This window comes from Chaetura pelagica, unplaced genomic scaffold (assembly GCF_000747805.2).
Source record: "Chaetura pelagica isolate M959 unplaced genomic scaffold, ChaPel_1.0 scaffold414, whole genome shotgun sequence".
NCBI lineage: Eukaryota > Metazoa > Chordata > Aves > Apodiformes > Apodidae > Chaetura > Chaetura pelagica.
The window spans coordinates 812,538-825,974 of record NW_009952976.1 but is presented as its reverse complement, the minus strand read 5'-3'; the positions used below and the strand labels follow the sequence as shown (position 1 = coordinate 825,974).

The window sequence follows — 13,437 nt, the reverse complement described above, 5'->3', positions numbered from 1 at the left end:
TGCAGCTCTGTGAAATGCTACCTAGCTTTGCCCAGAGGACTGGCTACTGCTTCCCAGTAATGATTTTCTCCTTTATGATCTGGGGGTAATCTTTTTAATGCCAATGATGGAAAATAATGCCACTGGGTTACACGTACTGATACTGACTGGAGTCTTGGAGATTAGAAGAATAATGCACCACATTTATACCCTCTGCTAGCACAGACTTGACCTGCTCCTTCAATTCACGTGGTGCCATTAACACAAATCATGCAGTCTTCTTGCTCACACTGAAGTGAGTTTTGCTGTCTTTGTGAAGCAAAGGTGGTATAGCCAGTGTTGCAAAGTAAGAAGTGCAAAGTAACTTTTATTTAGAAACTAGGAAGGCACAACTGTGTTTACTTGCAGTGGGTGACCTGAGAGAGCAGGGAATTTAATTCTGCCTTTGGCTACTGTGAACAGAATCAACTTTGCAGAGATGTTCCACAACTAAGAGTAACAAGTTTCTCCCCTCCTGAACTCAGCAACACTTAGCTGCCTTCTCCTCCCTAGCAAGATTAAACAGACACAGCATCCACTTAAGACAACTGAAACTTGAAGCAAGGCCTTCTGCTTCTGCTCAGCGTTCAGTAAAGTATTCAGTTAGTACATCCATGAGCTCCTGCTTCTTCCCCCCACTCTTCAGCCCACAAAGCCTGCATGCGTCCTTCAGAACTGGCACAGTAAGCTTGCCCAGAGTGCCCTTCAGCACATGACTCTGCAGCTCTTCTTTTGAAACTTCTACCTTGAGCCTCTTCTCAGTTTGACCATCAGAATCTAGAAAGACAAATTTGAGATCACCAAGATTTTGAAGTTTCTTAATAGAAAGATATCAATGTTTCTTATACATACCACAGTTAATTGCCATTGTTAGCACATGGTACTTTTAAGAGCTACTTACACACTCACAGACCTGTTTCCATATTCTGTTTTATGAAGTAGGAATCACTCATCATGCAAGTCATATACTGTATTTGATATGAGTGATCTCAAACTCAAGTATAAAACTGTGTTCTGATGGGCAGATAACCCCCAAATTAAACTTTTAAGGGATTCTCATCTAGACAGGAGAATAAAACTATTCCACAGGGGGATCAACTAATTCATACTCCTACTTTATGCAGTTTCATAGGCTCCCAAACTACACGTCTACTTCAGCATTACTTAGACATTTAGCTCTTAACATGCCTAGTTTGGACTTGCTAAACAGCCCATGGTTAAAATTCTGCTTCTTCATCAAGAACACAAATTGAAAGCATAAACAATTTTACTACTTTGTTGCAAAAACCTCCAAAGTTATTAATGATTATATAAATAATAATAAACAAGTATTGCGCAGTAATTTATCCAGATGCATAAAGAGTAATTGCACAAGCAGTGTGTTTAAAGTATGAGACAAACTGAAAACACCAAAGCCTCTAAACAAAGAACAGTGACATCACATCACGTTGCACATCTGCACTATCATTACTCGCCTTGTTTTCGCTTTACAGCCTTCCCATCAGGATTATAGTCAGGGGGATAAACCAGCTGCTTAAACTCCTCCACCAGGTTGCCCAGCCTGCGGTCCATCTCTTTGGCCTTTGGCACTGGCAAAAAAGAAAGATTTGGCCTCTCAAAAACAGAGTGATCACAGGAGAGTCCAAAGGAGATCATCACCAGATACAATTGTGCTTCTGTAATGGCTAACATGCAAATGTCTTCCAAGCATACAAAATGCAAAGACCTATGTTGTGATACACATGAGAAATCTGAAGCTCTGGGTAATGTCAAGCATTTGAATTGCACATATGTAGTGGACTGGTACACATCCCTGAACATGAAATATATACACGTACATGTGTAAAATTGACAGGGTGGAGCTGATAGAGAAGATTTGCCTGGCTGCACTGTTACTGAGTCTAATGTCAGACATTTAAAATACAGGAGGTTACTATCTAAGGTTGTGAGTGGTCTGAGGCAGAATAGCTTGTTTCTGTCCGGTATTTGTATAATACCTAGTACAGGGACCTAGATTATTTGTTAGGTATCACACCAGAAGGAGCAAGTAGTTACTTGAACACCATTCCTGGAGTATAACTTTATTTTTCAAAAAAGGAACTTATCCTTCAGGAGTAGGTTTCTATCCTTTGACAAAACCTTACACATAAACTCTCAGAGCCACCAGGTGGCATCACTGCCTCCTAGCAGAATTATTAGAGTAGTTCTGCCCGTTTATCAGAATTAAACATTAGACTCCTGAAGACAGGAATTTCAGAGAAAACATTTGACAACATAGAAAAATGGTGATTCAATTTTAATTTTGGAGGGTAAAGCAATACATTTTTCCTTTACTTTCAAAATGACAGCATTAGAAAGGAAGGTTCCAGCATCTCAGAATGGGCACATCCAGAATTCTGCATCTTGAAACAGCACATAACTAAAATATTTTTTTAAAAACATGTGGTTTTGTAGTAGCACATCTCAAGAGTCCCCTACCCCACCTCCCTTCACACCCACCAACAAGTCTCACTTGTAAGATCCTCGGCTTGTTCTGGTTCCAGCATATCCAGTGCCAAAGCCTCCAGATTCCTGAAGTGCTGTTGCAAAACTGGGTTCTCAAAGCTATCAGGCCTGCCAAGAAGACAGACAAAACACTTAAGATCTTCCACCAACCTATTTCAAAGTAAAACTTCTCTCTTTCCCACATAACAATCTATCTCATTGGAAGAACTGCTTTTCCCCTTTTCAATTTACCTGCTGAATCACCATCCTATCACAAATCAACCACAACAGAAAGCTGTGTGAGACAGAGACAGTGCCATTCTACTTCAATACCAGGTATGCTACTTTCCACATACCTAGAAAAAAATTCTTGTATAAAAGCATTCCATGAAATTTATCCTATCTATAACGAAAAAGGCCTAACAACTCACTCTAAAGTGCTCTAAATTAAACAATCCAAGTGTAACCTGCAATAGATTGGCAGAACCACAATAAAAATATGCGATAACCTCTGCAACAAATGACCACAGCCCAGAGAACAAGAGCAATTCTATAAAGAACTCCAGAACGTGCTACGTACTGCACATGGTGCCTGGATCTTCAGAGTAATTAAGAATGAAGTCTGGACAAAGCTACTGTAAAGAGAAGCAATTTGCATCAAAATCCCATCTTGCAGATACTACAGCTGAACAACAGTGTTGTGTTTTCTTCCCTGTGTCACTCAGCAGCACATAGTTTCTTTTATCTCCATGTACCTGTATTTGAATCGGAGTTTTTGAACTATTTCCTTCATTTTGTCCACCTGCTCTCGACTGGCTGGCACCTTTTCTGTAAAATCAACATTCCGTTTGTCATCTGCATATGGCAGGAAAATGATGTGGAAACCTACACAGAAGAGAAAGAGCAGAGAACAGTTATGCAGAACCATTGCTTCTAAACAATAATTGATGGGAAATACCAAGGTGCTTATTAGCTAGGTCTGAGGACTCCCCAGACTAGCTATTACATTGCTGAAAACAACAGCAATCCCTACAGTGTGACACTCAATCCCAATCTCAACACATATAATCACATCACTAATGGCTTTTTGAAAGATAAACGAATGCATAAGTAAGAGCTGGAAACTTGTCGCTCACTTTTTATAGAGATCAACTTGTGAACCTTCCCCATCTCTCACTGGATACAAGCTATGATGTAAAGTAAGGGAGTAACACTGTCTGTGTATAAAGCATTCTAGAAATAAAATGTGGACATTAAATAAATTTTCAAACAAACCATTTTCAAGCTTGTATCCAGTGAGAGATGGGGAAGGTTCACGTTCCAGTGTCTGACCACTCTTCCTGTGAAAAAAAAATTTCCTACTGTCCAGTCTAAACCTCCCCTCTTGCAGCCTGAAGCCATTGCCTCTTGGGGATTCCCTCTATCACTAATGACATGTGAAAAGAGACCAGCACCAACCTCTCTACAATGACCTTTCAGGTAGTTTTAGAGACTGATGAGGTCTCCCCTCAGACTAAATATTCCCAGCTCCTTCAAACTTTCTTCACAAGATTTATTCTCCAGGCCCTTCACCACCTTCGTTGCCCTCCTCTGTACTCACTCCAGCACCTAAATATCTCTCTTGAGTTGAGGTGCCCAAAACTGGATGCAGTACTCCAGGTGTGGCCTCACCAGTGCTGAGTACAGGGGGACAATCACCTCTCTCCTTCTGCTGGTCACACTATTTCTAATACAAGTCAAGACGCCACTGGCTTTCTTGGCCACCTGGACACACTGCTGGCTCATACTCAGCCACTTGTCAATTAGAACCCCCAGGTCCTTTTCTGCCAGACACTTTCCAGCCACACTTCCCCAAGGCTGCAGTGTTGCATGGGGTTGTCATGGCTCAAGTGCAGGGCCTGGCCCTTGGCCCTGTTGAAGCCCAGATCATTAAGATTAGCTCAATGATCTAACGGAAAAGAGTCTGCTTTTGCTGCTTGATCATTCCCCACTCAGCCACTATGGTATGAGGTAAAGTTTGTGAGATTATTTATTCAAGGCTTTAAAATGTATCCAAGGATACAATAAAATTAAGGGAAAAACATTCCATCTAGTCAGCAAACAGAAAAAAAGGCCTTCAATGTCTAGGTCAGTTACTTGAATCTGCTAAAAAAAAGGTGAGGCAGGAAAATACTGTAGTCATGTTACGCCTGAGCAAGCACTGGCGCAAATGGAGTTCTAAAAAGAGATCCAACATCAGATGTTTACAATGGCAAAATGGAAGAAAAGGGATGTTGGAAAGCACTCTCCTCAGTTTTAAGGGGAGCAGCACCAAGAGTATTTTCATGCAATACAGGAGGGGATCAAGCTGACTGCATCCAGTTGTGCAGGAAAAGGCAGCATTTCTTCCCATACCTGGAGGGGCTGTCTGCACTTTCTGATCATCCACCTCTTCCTCCTGGGGAACCAGGGCCACAAAGCGAGGGGGAGTGTTGCGGCGGGCGGTGTATCTGCACAGGGCCACCACATCCTTCTCCAGGCATTTCATTAGCAGGGCATTAAACAGCGTTGTACTCCCTGCAAAGTAAAGACTGTATTGGTCAGATTCACAGCTTTGCTCCTTAGTTCAGGATTGTAACTCTAGATATGACAGTTTCAATACCTGTTACTTCTTTGAGATGCCTGCAATACAGTAAAAAGCAACTTTTGGAAGGGGAGCCCTCAAAAAAGATGTTAGTATCTCTCCTGACCAGAGCAGTGAGGGTTCTGGTGAAAAAAAAGAAAATCACTAGCACCTGGGAAATTAAATACAGTTGAATACTGGAAACGGGTATCTACAAAGCCTTTCTGGTCTGGTGGGACATCATAGTAGCAGCACATCATAGGAACTTTTGCAGAAGTAACACATTAAGGCTTCAGACTGCAATATTCCTTGAGGTGCACAGTTGCTTCGTATGTTACCAGATATGGTAAAAGGTGCTTGGAAACCGTTAAGCTGGAGAAGTTATTGTAAAGGTTCTTCTTTAGTCAGATAGTGCAAAGCATCTGGTGGTCACAACTCAGCTGTCTTTATCCACCAACAGATTGATGAGCTGGAGTTTTTTCTTTACTATTGTAGCTTGGGATGCATTAATGATATATTTCTAGACAAGCAGACTTAAATGTATAAATAAAAAGGGGAGAAAAAGCAGTCCTAAGCATCCTCTCCTCCTCTTTACAAGCGCACAAAGTGTTACTTCAACCACAGTTTCTGAGTATTATGTTTTCACTCCTACCTGGTAAGGACTTTTAAAATAGCAATTATCTTCACTGTTTGTTCATTTGTTTGTTTTTTAACCATCTTTGTGTTCTTCTCAGGCACTATGAATCATCTGGTTACCTGAACGCAAGGCGGTGAATCTGCTCTTGCCATCATTACTTACCACTTACTACGGACTCCTCAGGATAGATGAACTGGGAGGGCTTGATGTGGTGATGTCGTTTTAGCATTGAAAGGGGTTTGAAGCCAATCAGAAACAAGCCTGGAGACTCAAACCGTTTTATTTCTTCTGTTTCCTCTTTCTCCAGCACAATCTGGCGGTTTCCATATGTCTAAATCAGGAAAGGAAGAACAGACAGTGGTCCTGCCAGCATAAAAACAACTGGGGGAGGGGGACAGGAGGAGAATGCAATTGCTGTCTTCCACTATTGAAAAGAGGGCTATGGACAAGACAAAGCACACTCCCATCATTAGGGCACACTGAAAAGGCAAGTCACAGTCTGTGACCATTATCCCAAGGGGAATTCTACCTGGACATTAGCAAAATGCACTTTTACAAAGAAAATGGTTAAACCTGTGGCTCAAACCAGGACACCTTGGCACAGAGAGGCTGTCTTTTCTCATCCTTGAAGCCATTCAGAGCTGTCCCAAACAAAACCTGAGCAACCTGATCTGGTTTTACAAGTCTTGCTCTGGGCTGGGTTGGATCAGACATTTTCAGAGGTTGTTTGATTCTAAACTTGCTTCAGCAGATGTATGTCAGCTACCTACTCCTGGCAGAAACAGTGACCAAGGAACAATGTTTTTGAGGCATTGCTGGTACATCACAAAAATGCAAACATACTGTAGCCCAGCTGCTGAAGTTAAACATCAGGGCTTAATGCTCTGCTTTCTGTTCATCTCCTGTACTTAACTTCAATAAATTAATGTCCAGTAAATAAAATTAAGTATAAAACAACAACTTCAAGAGCCTTTGGCATGCAAGAACACACAAAATGTGCTTGTGATATTATACCTAGCAATAGCATAGCCTGCTTTGGAATAAGGATGTGCCTGATGAGAACATAACATTCAATCTACATCAGCTAAACTATCAAGCAGGAAGGCAAAGCAAATAACAAATTAACAAAAAAACCCAAAGGTAATATACCATTTTTTCTTTTTTGTTTGGAAAAGAGCTCCATCACCCCCCTTACCCCCACGATTCAAACTTGTATGTTTAATAAAATGGACAAAATCTGTTCCTAATGAATCAAAAGATAACACCACTACTGGTGGTGTGTGACAGCACAAGGCCACATACGGTGGTTCTGCCTTAACAGAATGAAATTATCCATGTTCCTGAACATGCTCCTATCAGAGGCCATACTTTCCCTTGATAGTCATGCCAGAGATACAACCCACTCTCACTCTGCGTGGCTTGCAAAGTGACCAGGCTACCCCCAGGGGCATACAGATGTAAATATTTCTCCATCTGATCTTGGAAGTGAAATAGAATTAAAATCAGCACAAGAATCAGGATCTCCTCCCGCACATGATGCGGACAGGAAGAAGGAGGCACATAATCAGTACGTTACCTGAGCCCTTTTTGTGTCACTTGGCAGGAGCAAGCTGCCTGTTTTTCCATTAAACATCCTTGTTTTTGTCTTAACTGGTTCATTAGTTTCCCGATAAAGCTTCACTGGATAAGGCTTATAAGCTTTTCGAACAAGGTTGTAAACACCAACAGAAAGTGACAGATCTTTGTTCAGATACAGATTTAACCTGTGTTAAAACAAACAAAAAAAAGCAGATACAGACTCCAGACTTCCCAAAGGTTGCTTTTGAAAAAGAACATCACCTTCTCAGATAACTTATTTTCTTTGACCTCCTCCTATTCTGCTGCCCCAAAATCTCAGGAAACATACTGTTACTTCAATTATAATCTCACTTGTATTAAAACATTATTGCACTGTCACTTCTGGTCATAAAAAATATTTAAACACCAACCTGATTTACCATATTTCTTCCACCTTTATTCACTCTGAAGGGCAGCCATCATGGAAGCACAGAATTGTCAGAGTTGGAAGGGACCTCTAGAGATCATCCAGTCCAACTTCCCAGCTAAATCAGGATTGCCTAGAGCACATTACTCAGGACTGCATCCTGGCAGGCACCCCACTGGTGCTTAGTGCAGTGTGACCTTTGAATTCACAGGGATGTTCACATAGAAGACAAATTCCCCAAAAGAATCCAAACAAGACAAAAAATACCATAATTTATGAGAAAAAAAAATAAAAATCAGAAGTTAAGAGAAAAATTCATAACTTTAACATTGGAGGTAATCTTCAAGTTCTAAGAGCAGAACAGTGAATTACTGTGAATGCTACTTCAAAAGGTATGATGGGTATGGGATTCTTCCTCCTCAATTATTAGAGAACTTGAGGAACATCTCCAGAAGAGGAAAATAAAGCTGTAAGCAAGAGCAAGAATGCCAGTGACAACAGCTCAGGTTGGGATTTTTTTTTTCATTTATATTAAATAAACACTAGGCTGTGAAGTTCATTCCCTTACTGTGCTTCCACATCATTCTGCTATGAACTGAAATAATTAAAAAAAAAAAACAAAACACACCTCACAACTGTTATGGAGTATGTCGTTCCAAAAATACTTTCTATCTGCTTTGTCAAGATCCCTTTAATCTCTCTGTTAGTGCCTCTAATCTTTCAGTAGATCAGAAATACCAAGGCTGTGTAAATGTACACCAAGTGCCTAGACAAACTGTCCACATGCAACTATTTAAGAGTAGGCCAAAAATACCTACTACTCACACTGAGATGAAATTTTTCTAAATTAAGAATAATAAGAAAAGCCTAATTTCAATCAGATTTCACTATAAACTAACCATGTTATATGCTGCAGATTTTTTGCAATGATGTAGCTTTTGAAAAAATATTATTTCTGGCCAAGCTCAATACAGATGTCACACAGAAGAAGAAAAGAGGCCCAGCTTCACTCTCCATACAGGACAAATATCCTTGGAAGCTACAGAAGAAACACGCATCTTGGACTATGGAATTGAGGAATCTAAGCACTGATGCATTTATAGACCAATCATTCCAGAAGAGAGATGTGAAATGTAGTCTAAAAATAACATCAGGTGGATGAAATATCATAACTAGGCACAAACCTGCTTAAAGTCCGTTTCTTTGTCTCCTTCGCTCGTACTTTCTTCATGAGATGTTCCAGTTTCCCTGATTCCTCAGGTTGGATCCCAAGGTCCTCATCCTCTGCTACGTTTATGATATCCCTGTAGAACAAAGAGATATCGAACCCTCCAGGCTTCTTCAAGTGCATCAAGTCCAAGATGATACCTACAAACAGAGTAAGAGATAGGAGGAGGATCACAGAAACTGTTTTTCTTCTTACATTGGCATGCTTCTCAGCAACCTCTGATTTCTCTGTCTAAGCACAGAATTTAAGCAAAAATAAGCTACAAATCTGCACCATATGTGAAAGTTTCTAGGGAAAGAGTCAAAAGACAGTTTTCAACTTCAGTCAAAACAACACAGCATAGAAAACATTTCCTCTTTAATTAAGAAACTGGACAGCATTGTGTATGAAACAGCTCTGACAAGCTTCTATAAAGCATAATCTTATCTTGGGCACAGAGGGAAATAATGAGTTCCAAAATTTCCCTTTCCTAGTTAAAAGGGCTAATAGATAGAAGAAGCCTCACAGCTTCTAGATTCAGCATATCTGCTGAACTCCAGAAACACACATTATCTCAGCTACATAGTTGAACTAATGAAGCATTTGCTCTCTAGTCTCTGAGCTCCGGTTGCTGTTCTTCAGCTAATTAAAAATGGAGCCATCAAAGTAGTTTTTCTTCTGTGTTAATTCTCTTCCTGGAAAACGGTGGAACAATGAAATAGAGCTCGTTTTCCACAGCCTTCTCAAGTCTAGACTAACACTATCAGAGTAGAAAAAGAGATCTTAGAAAATGTTAGTTGTTGGATACCAGATTGGATAACATATTTTCTAATTTAGATTAGACACCCAATTTCTAGTTTAGAAAGCTTCAGAAAGATTCCTCAGTTCTGATGACTAAATTTTATTCCCACCACAAACTTGCAATGCAATTACCATCTGCTACAAGGATACACTGCTTTTATTCTGCCTGAAATTAAAGGAGAAAATAACAACCTGTATCTCTCAGATCACCAGCTCTGGTCCTGGCCAGCTTGGCTTTAGCACTGTCATTGGCATGAGGGTCATCCTCGTTGGTGAAGAGCATGATCCTTTTGTGGCTCAGCCTGACTCGGACATCACTGAAGAGATTAGAGCAGGCCCAGAGTGCTTCACCCAGTGAATAGTCAGCATTGTGGCCAAAGGTCTCACGGAAAAGCGCTCGTCCTTCGTCTCCCCTGTATTGGTCCAGCTCTAGAACACGCTTTGCACCTAAGGGGGATAACAGCATTCACACACATTAGAAATACTGAAAGAAGTACTGCAAACTCTTCTAAATATGCACCAAGGTTCCTTGCAGCTGATGTCTGAGTCATGCCCACTAGCACCTGCATGGCATTGCCCTTTCAACACCTGCTAAGACAATTGCTCGGCATAGCCTAACATTTGCAACATTGGAAGCCAGTTCCTACTTGAGAACACCTACTAGGGCCAAGAGGACACATAATGCTCTGGCATCAACGTAGGGCTTGTCCTGTTGGGGGAAGGAAACAGGCAGGGATTGAAGTATCACAAACACTCCACGCTGAATAGCAGGAAATACATCAATTGCACCTGCTGCAAAGACGTGGCAGACTGCTGCGCCACCAGAGAAAGGAGAGGAGCCTGAAATACATCCTGCAACTCCGTGGCACATTGGGAAGGTGGAGAATTCCTCCCTCTCCCTTGCCCCTCACGTCAGATAGAATCAGCCTAGAGGTCAGATGCAGCCCACAGATCACCCCCTGCGTCACAACAATGTTTGGGGCAGGTGTTGATGCCAGAAAAGGAAGAACCACCTAAGGCAGTCCTGCCAGGTCTCTGCTGTAATTAGTTCTGAAACTAGGAGAAGGCACGGTTCTTTCAGGAGAACCCCATGTGTTATTAAACCCACACCTCCTAGTTAAGAAAGTTAAATCCAACCTCCTCAGAGATAGTCTGCTACTGCAATCTAGTAGACAAAATCCCTCTGCAAGACTCTCTGCTGTCAGGGAATCTGTCACCACTAACATGCATTCTTTGCACTCCTACTACCTTTTCCAATTCAGTAACTGGCACTCGTTACCAAGCTAATGCTGGATAATTCTAAGAAACTCTAAGAAAACAGAAGAGCTAAATTCAAGAATTCCAAAACTTATTATGAAAATGAAGAGATGGAACACCTCAAAAAGGTTAACATTTTGGACAACCTGTTCTAGCTGACCCTGCTTAAACAGGAGGGTTGGACAAAATGATCTCCAGAAGTCCCTTCCAGTGTCAGCCATTCTGTGGTATTCTCCATCAACTGGAATCCATGGTGTCTGTGACTGCAGATGCACTTTTCTGCAGAGCAGCAGACACAGGACGGGCTTTCAAGAGTTCTGCTGAGACCCTCTTTGGCTTAGCAGACAGCAAGTCAACCACCACATTAAAACAGAAGGAAAGACAGAGGGAAGGGACCTGAAACCTAACAGAAAAAGCTAAGCTCCTACTAAATTTCTAAGCATACAATACATTTCTAACATCTCAGTAATAGGAATTTCTTTTTTTATCTGATAGCTCTTTTTTTCAGAGAGACTAGTTATCAACAGTGCTCCTACACAGATTTCTTTATTCCATCTTTCTACATAACCTTCATATTACATTGCTGCCTTTACCTGGATTGTCCAGCTCCTGAAGAACGTAGATGTGCTTGAAATCTGCCGAGTTCTTGTTCTTATCTGTACCATAGAACACGACACCCAACAAGTCCCTGTCACTACTAATAATTTTGTTGGTATACACACTCCGGATGCACTAAGAAAACAAAACAAGACAGTGCACACAGGCCAAAATGTGAAGAAAATAAGTTGCAATAAGGGTGCAAAAGTCTTGCTTTTAGCAATCAGCAGTTTATGCAAGCAGACTCTCACAAACAGAAGAACCATAATAAAAGCTTTCAGCTAAATTTCACCAGGAGAATTTGGGATTTGTTTCTGCTGTAATTAGTTCTGAAACTAGGAGAAGGCACGGTTCTTTCAGGAGAACCCCATGTGTTATTAAACCCACACCTCCTAGTTAAGAAAGTTAAATCCAACCTCCTCAGAGATAGTCTGCTACTGCAATCTAGTAGACAAAATCCCTCTGCAAGACTCTCTGCTGTCAGGGAATCTGTCACCACTAACATGCATTCTTTGCACTCCTACTACCTTTTCCAATTCAGTAACTGGCACTCGTTACCAAGCTAATGCTGGATAATTCTAAGAAACTCTAAGAAAACAGAAGAGCTAAATTCAAGAATTCCAAAACTTATTATGAAAATGAAGAGATGGAACACCTCAAAAAGGTTAACATTTTGGACAACCTGTTCTAGCTGACCCTGCTTAAACAGGAGGGTTGGACAAAATGATCTCCAGAAGTCCCTTCCAGTGTCAGCCATTCTGTGGTATTCTCCATCAACTGGAATCCATGGTGTCTTGTGACTGCAGATGCACTTTTCTGCAGAGCAGCAGACACAGGACGGGCTTTCAAGAGTTCTGCTGAGACCCTCTTTGGCTTAGCAGACAGCAAGTCAACCACCACATTAAAACAGAAGGAAAGACAGAGGGAAGGGACCTGAAACCTAACAGAAAAAGCTAAGCTCCTACTAAATTTCTAAGCATACAATACATTTCTAACATCTCAGTAATAGGAATTTCTTTTTTTATCTGATAGCTCTTTTTTTCAGAGAGACTAGTTATCAACAGTGCTCCTACACAGATTTCTTTATTCCATCTTTCTACATAACCTTCATATTACATTGCTGCCTTTACCTGGATTGTCCAGCTCCTGAAGAACGTAGATGTGCTTGAAATCTGCCGAGTTCTTGTTCTTATCTGTACCATAGAACACGACACCCAACAGGTCCCTGTCACTACTAATAATTTTGTTGGTATACACACTCCGGATGCACTAAGAAAACAAAACAAGACAGTGCACACAGGCCAAAATGTGAAGAAAATAAGTTGCAATAAGGGTGCAAAAGTCTTGCTTTTAGCAATCAGCAGTTTATGCAAGCAGACTCTCACAAACAGAAGAACCATAATAAAAGCTTTCAGCTAAATTTCACCAGGAGAATTTGGGATTTGTTTCTCAAGAGATTTTAAAAAAAAAATAAAAATGCAGTCTTAGCTATTTTTCATTATCATTCCCTTTGTACAAGAAGGATCGACAAAATTAACATTCCTCAAATGCACCACCGTTCTATAAACACATCCCTCGTGGAACTCTGGGCACATCAGACAACTTCTCTTTCCACACCCACAGCCACTTCCACCGGGACCTTACACCACAGAGCAGCCAGAGCGACAAACCACGAGGCGTCCACACCCAGGGCGGGGTTTGGGAACCCCCCGGGGCTCCCTGAGCAGCCTCACCTGGATAGTCATGTCGAAGGGAATCACCTCGTCCCCGTCTCCCTCAAACATGGCCTCGGAGGCATCGACCAGGAAAATGAGGCTGTCCCGACCCGAGAACTTGTAGTCCGCTGCAAA

The 13,437-nt window shown here is 41.3% G+C and overlaps 1 protein-coding gene across 1 annotated transcript; it reads right to left on the bottom strand.

The window, feature by feature from the left end:
• Positions 1 to 544: 544 nt before the first annotated feature.
• XRCC6 (X-ray repair complementing defective repair in Chinese hamster cells 6) lies at positions 545 to 13,425 on the bottom strand. The gene is made up of 11 exons (XM_009996362.1): positions 13,321 to 13,425; positions 12,718 to 12,856; positions 9,926 to 10,180; positions 8,910 to 9,093; positions 7,318 to 7,504; positions 5,904 to 6,072; positions 4,897 to 5,058; positions 3,258 to 3,387; positions 2,531 to 2,631; positions 1,494 to 1,607; positions 545 to 795 (listed from the first exon to the last, which is right to left on the bottom strand). Exons 1-11 carry the CDS (start codon positions 13,369 to 13,371, stop codon positions 599 to 601), a joined length of 1,689 nt encoding a protein of 562 aa, XP_009994664.1. The 5' UTR covers positions 13,372 to 13,425; the 3' UTR covers positions 545 to 598.
• Between the last annotated feature and the right edge of the window lie 12 nt (positions 13,426 to 13,437).

Bases quoted from the DNA above. Each gene is read 5' to 3' on its own strand.
- XRCC6 (XM_009996362.1), bottom strand. From the start codon at position 13,371: ATGTTTGAGGGAGACGGGGACGAGGTGATTCCCTTCGACATGACTATC. The intron at 9,094-9,925 runs GTTGTTATTTTC...CTCTGTTTGTAG, and splicing joins TGGTGATCTGAGAGATACAG to GTATCATCTTGGACTTGATG. The intron at 3,388-4,896 runs GTATGGGAAGAA...TCTTCTGTGTAG, and splicing joins AGTGCAGACAGCCCCTCCAG to GTTTCCACATCATTTTCCTG.